The 6,306-nt window shown below is 35.1% G+C and overlaps 1 protein-coding gene across 1 annotated transcript; it reads left to right on the plus strand.

The window, feature by feature from the left end:
• The first annotated feature begins 2,910 nt into the window (after nt 1–2,910).
• Nucleotides 2,911–5,998, plus strand: LOC113321977 (sodium/calcium exchanger NCL1-like). Its single transcript, XM_026569973.1, has 8 exons — nt 2,911–3,381; nt 3,474–3,701; nt 3,798–4,128; nt 4,216–4,438; nt 4,700–4,815; nt 4,917–5,127; nt 5,218–5,508; nt 5,636–5,998. The coding sequence occupies exons 1-8, from the start codon at nt 2,973–2,975 to the stop codon at nt 5,882–5,884; spliced, it is 2,058 nt and encodes a 685-aa protein (XP_026425758.1). The 5' UTR covers nt 2,911–2,972; the 3' UTR covers nt 5,885–5,998.
• The last annotated feature ends 308 nt before the right edge of the window (nt 5,999–6,306 follow it).

The following is a 6,306-nucleotide window of genomic DNA, read 5'->3' on the forward strand; positions in this document are numbered from 1 at the left end:
ACTTCACACCATCCCTTATCAAAATATTTACCAAACTACTTATTTTACCCTGATTAATTAGCACTAATTAATCATATTAAGGGTTAATTTTGTTTTGGATGTGAGATTAACTAATGTTAGAGAGTTCATCAAAACATCAACATTTTGATTTTTTTTCGTAAAAGTTACACAGAATCGGTTTACGTTCATTCACTTGTAAACCGATTCTGGATTGGTGTTTAGAATTAGCAGAGGACATCCAGAATCGGTTTACTTTGACATGTTTTATAATCCGATTATGAGAATCGTATTTTTCTTATGACACATATAAGCTGATTGTTCCCTTTCATTACCAATTTTCATTCATCGCATTATTATTGTAGGATGCATTTAGCACATGTATCAAGCCTTTAAACCCCTAAGCAACCCTAGTGGACGAGTTATAGTCTCGTGAGGGTTTACATAGAGGTTTACCCACAAAACCTTTACAAAAACTTCTAAAGCCATCAATCTTCCTCCGACGAAGACGATACCGCATCCAAGTAGTCTGGGTTATCCTCCGGGATTCTATCTGCCAAGAACTGATAGCTTGCATCGAATGCGAATGCTCCCCCCTTTACTTCCAAGTAGCGCGCTTTCACGACTTCGTGCTACAAAAACAATCTTACATTTGTTAGTGGTGTTTCGTTGGAAGATAACAAAACATGGGGTACGTAAAAAAAAACCACAAAATTACTTACAAATTGTGCAATGGACAAGGTGAAGGGGCGAGCATTAAAAATCGGAGGTTGGAGAGCTAAAAAAGCAAGTATCGCATTTTCAATGTCTATGTGTCTTTCATGGATGGCTTGAACACTTCTTGCATTAGGATTTCCAAATTCTTGGATAAATTTGTTGTGTACTTTAACCCAAAAGGTTGTTGAATCCTCTCTTTCGGAGGATTGACGTCTAAGCCGATTTTTCGCATACTGTGCTTTCGTGATTGCCAAATCTTCCGCGGAGTCGAATGATGCCATTTCTTGTATTTATATGTATGAAATGAGTAGTTGTGGAGTATATGGAGTGAGGAGGAATAAAATGATCAATTTTGGGGCAAATGGGGTCCAAGGGTGAGGTCTCTATTTATAGAGAAAGTCCCAAACGACTTTTTTTTTTGAAAAACGTGTAATAATTTAAAATAATTAGTCTTTTAGAAGGACTATAAAAACCGATTGTGTTTATATGCCACAAGGAATCGGTCTTTATTACGACCAAAGTAAACCGAATAGAGTCATTCGAAATTTTGAGTTTTCACCGACATTAATCAGTTTATATATTTCCATATGTGATCCGATTCTATAACATCCAGAAAGATTGGCCTGCATAATCGGTTATAATGACATATCGAGTAAACCGATTTTTTCCATGTCAGGCTAGAATTATAGAGCAACACATAAATATAATTAAAGCTTCAAGTTCATCAAGTTCAACACAAGTATCATCCAAAATAAAAATCTTAAAATAACCACAAGTCTTGTAAACTTAAACTTTTAATATCTATAACTTAAACAGCAGGAGCACCGGCACCAGCATCACCACCATCAGCAGGAGCACCAGCACAAGCAGCACCACCATCAGCAGAAGCACCAGCAGCACCACCATCAGGAGCAGCTTGTACTTCAGCCATTAGTTCCCACATTTCTTGCATTTCTGCATGGACCTCCCTCTCAGATGAAATCATGTTTCTCCTCATCTTGGCGAAGATGATGACCTCAATAAGCTCTTCAAGTGAATGCTTATCAATCAATTCCAAGGCTTGTTCAAGCCGGGTTTCAGCTTCGAATGCAAACTTGTATAGGTTCCTCACCGGCACTCTTTGTGGTTGCCTCAAGATATCCTCATCGGTTAAATCGCGATTGTACAATGGTAGGTGTCCGAAGTTCATTCTACAAAAAAATAAACAAAAATCAAGTTAAAAATCGGTACATAAAGAAATATATGTAACCCGATTATGAAGAGACCACTAAAATCGGTTTATGTGGTACATGTATAAAATCAGATTCTGAAAGAAAGATGAAAAGACTATATTAATCGGATTATACATATTACATATATAAACCGATTCTGGTGATCTATTTTCATATTTCATTTCTAAACGAGAATCGGATAATGTTCATCCTAATGTAAACCGAGTACTGATTCTGGGTGTAATCAGAGTTTTGATTTGTCAAAAACGATGATTTAAAGATGTAAATCAATAAGATAAGAAGATGGGTTGATGGAGATTACCTTCTTATTGGTTGGATCGAAGATCGTCGGAGTAGAGGATGAAAAAAAATTTGATTAGGGTTTTGAGAATTTGGAAAGTTTATGATCGAAGTGGAAAGATTTTTTAGGTTTAGGTTTTTTTGATTTTGAATTTACAGAGAATAGAAAGATTAGAATTTATATTAGTGAATTTTAGAAATTAATATGGGATAAATTAGTATTTTTTATAAGATTTGGATGCCTAGAATAATTTGGTGTGTGAGAAGAAAAAACCTATAGACCTCAATTAAGTGGTATATGGCCCAATTTAGCCAGGATTATCTAAGCAATAAGATCTGATTAAGATATTGAGAAATGCAAATTCAGTAGTTAAAGCTTCTTTCATAGACAAATTAATTAATTGTCAATTCTATTACATACACAAATGAGGGACCTGTACCAAAAAATTGATCTGGTGATCGTGAAGCACACTATGATTCTTTATTTATTACATAAAATCAAAAGAAATCATTGACAATTTCATACCTCTGAAGTATGAATACGACGTGGGAAAAGATCGTCCTGTTTTTTCAATCATTCAACTCAATAATAGTTCAAATAATAGTTCACACGAAATTAAAATAAAAATACTTACACCTGGCGGATAATATTTCTACTATATATATATATAAATTCATTATTCTACTTATCTCGTATTCGAATAAAAGTTCGTTCGAGTAGTTAGGATTACCATTCAACTAGGATTCATGTCGAAAGTTAGATTCTGCGTTTTTGTTTGTTTCTTCGTACTACACGCCGTAGAATGTCAAGGTCGCTCATTGCTGCAATACGATGATTTAGTTTCAGATGGAATGAATTTCTATCATGATACGATGTATATTAAACAGTTGAAGCAGCAAGTTGAAACAACAAACACAACGTTAACAACAACGACTAATCCTGAAGAATTTTGTGAACATATGTATGGGTTTTTACCATGTTCAAGCAATCTCTTAGGATATCTTTTTCAGATTGTGGTTTATGAGTACTTGTTATTTCTTGGTGAGAGATATGTCACAGAAGGAAGTGAACTTGTTTTCCAAATTCTACCTGGTATTTTTGGGGATTCCGTTTTCGAAATCCTTGGGGCATTCCCTGAATCCATGATGATTGTAGGTACGGGATATATTTTTAATTTCGTTTTTGTGGAAGCGTGTATTATTCATTTTCTGTTGTTTCTAATGAATATATTGTGTTCAATTTTCCAGTGGCCGGACTTTCCAAAAGTAAGGATGTTGCTGAAGAAAAAGTTCTCACTGGAGTCGGCTTGCTTGCTGGATCCACCGTCTTTCTTCTGACTTTCGTATGGGGAACTTGTGTCATCGTTGGCAGGAACGAAATTCTTTCTGATAATTCACTTTCGAATTTGAATCGGAGAAATAAGCAACAAGATGCTAGACGGCCATGGATTTCCATAGTTCGATCTTATATAACTGGTTAGTTCACGCTGAGTCGACTTCGCATTTTCTTGAATTTAAATCTTTTCGAGCTCAATCATATAAATTAACATCTTTGCTTAATATAATTTACAGGTTATGGTGTTACGACAGATCGAGAAACAAGTTATACTTCAAGGATTATGATTCTATCTATAATTCCATTTGTTCTTATTCAAATACCAGAACTAGTCATTAAGTTGTCTTATGTTCGAGATATCATCACCGTGGTTACGCTAGGCGTGTCCATTGCAATATTCTTTCTTTACTTCCTCTACCAGGTGTTCCAGCCCTGGATCCAAGTTAGACGATTAGAATACGTGAAGCTCGAGTATATAATGACGAATTTCTTGAAACATGCCGAAAAACAAGCTGCCGGAAAACTCTTGGCAGAAGATGGAAGTCCAAATTTTCTAATCATAGAAGGGTATTGCTCAATAAATTCAGTTTCATTAAATAATACATTACGTATGGCGTTTTATAATTAATCTGGAATGGCTATTTTAAATGATAGGCTGTTTGACAAAGTTGATGCGGACGGCAATGCAAATATATGTCCCTCGGAAATCCGGGAATTGATTAGAGAATTAATAACCGATGCAAAAGACATGAACGAAGATGATATCATTGCTGAGATAATTAGAGAGTTTGACGAAAATAATGATCAATTGATTTCCAGAGCTGAGTTTGTTAACGGTTTTGCAAAATGGGTTGTTAGGGCTAAGGACTTAAACCAGGTAAAATCCAGATACTATAAGCTATAGTTGACTTTATATCATTTGATAATCATGTGCTTTCCAATGATATGAATATTTGTGATATAGTTTGAGAGTTAAATCATCTCTAAATTGTACTACTAGCTCATCTAATCTTGGACGAAGGTAGTACTATTTGGGTGCCGGTTTATCCGATACCCTATTACCTAAACATTAAGCTAGCTGGGGAGCGGCATAGATTTTGTTATTCATCAATGAAATTGTGATTCTTCTTTTTGGCAGGAAAAAAAGCAGCTGGAAGAAGCAAAGAGCAACTTACTAATGCAAGGAATTTTAAGACACTTTAAAAATGACAAAAATTTTGAAGGAGATACACCAAACGTATCATTTATCACCAGGTTAGTACTGCTGGTTGCAAACGTTTCGATGTCGATATGATCATGACCCTTGATAATCTATCTTAGTACTAATCCTATTACTATTATTGTTTGGAGTGTAGAATGTTCGAAAGATTTGATATAGATGGGGATAATCTTATTTCGCACGAAGAATTACGAGCAACCATACAAGGTATAGATTTTGGAAACCTAGAGATGGATATGGATGATGCCGTCCAAGAGTTGATGAGTGAGTTAGATATCGATGGTGATCAAAAGATAGATAGAGATGATTTCTTTAGTGGTTTCGCCAAGTTTATCAAAGATGCACATGTAAGTAAATGATATTGTTGTCATTGTTTTTACCGAGAGTTTGATCGTGAACTGAATACAATGTAATGTTAATTTGATAAATAATTCCAGGTAAAAGCACCAAAGGAAAAGGTTAAGGAAGTCGAAGAAGGAGCTATCGAAAATAAAGCAAAAGCAGCTTGCAAAGCTGCACTGCTATTAGTTCTCGGAATTTCACTTCTATCTTTACTTGCAGAACCTCTTGTAGAAGTTGTTCAGAATTTCTCCAGTTCCGCGAATATACCATCTTTCTTTGTCTCGTTTGTCTTGTTACCGGTGGCTACTAATTCTAGACGGGCAGTTACAGCCATTTCCTCTGCAAGTCGAAAGAATCCTCGAACTACTTCTTTAACAATTTCTGAGGTTCGCATCTCTATCTTTTTTTTTTATGCAAAACTCACATGGACCAATTATTGATTGTTGTTCTGTACGTCATTGCATTTCTTCAGATGTACCTCTTGGTTAATTTGTTTGTTTTGTATTGTTGCAGATTTATGCATCGGTGTTCATGAACAATGTGTTAGGGTTGATTGCCCTTTTATCTATTGTATATGCAAGAGACTTGGAATGGAATTTCTCATCTGAAGTTTTGATAATTCTCCTGATTTGCTTAATAATGGGGCTTATTTCAAGTTTCCGCACCAGATTCCCAATTTGGTTATCTCTGATAGCATACCTTTTATACCCAATGTCTCTACTCATTGTTTACATTCTTAATTCTGTCTTGGAATGGCATTGATGTATTCTTGGATCTCAATATAGAGGAGAGCCAACAATATTGTAGAACTTTTGTGGGTGTAACATTGTAATTCCTATATTTATTAATATAGATTTGTCTGTGCATTCACAATAAATAAATACTATGGATGTCTTCCTGGTGACCTTGTCCTTCCACGAAAATTAATCAGAAGCTCTGTATGGTTCTGTAGTACAGTTTTAAAATTGCTGGTTGATCAACTGATCATACCAATGACCTGAATCTTAGTTAGAAACTCCATAGGACCAAATTCTTTATTTATGGATTAAGAAAAAAACTCTACGTGCGAGACTGTTTTCACATCTCTCTCCTGTCTCCTCTAATAAAAAACTCCGTTTTCACATCTCTATTCCGTAATCCGAAAGATTTCTGCATTAATTTTAAAACAAAGCTTTATAGAATAT

This window comes from Papaver somniferum, chromosome 1, assembly GCF_003573695.1.
Source record: "Papaver somniferum cultivar HN1 chromosome 1, ASM357369v1, whole genome shotgun sequence".
Taxonomy (NCBI): domain Eukaryota; kingdom Viridiplantae; phylum Streptophyta; class Magnoliopsida; order Ranunculales; family Papaveraceae; genus Papaver; species Papaver somniferum.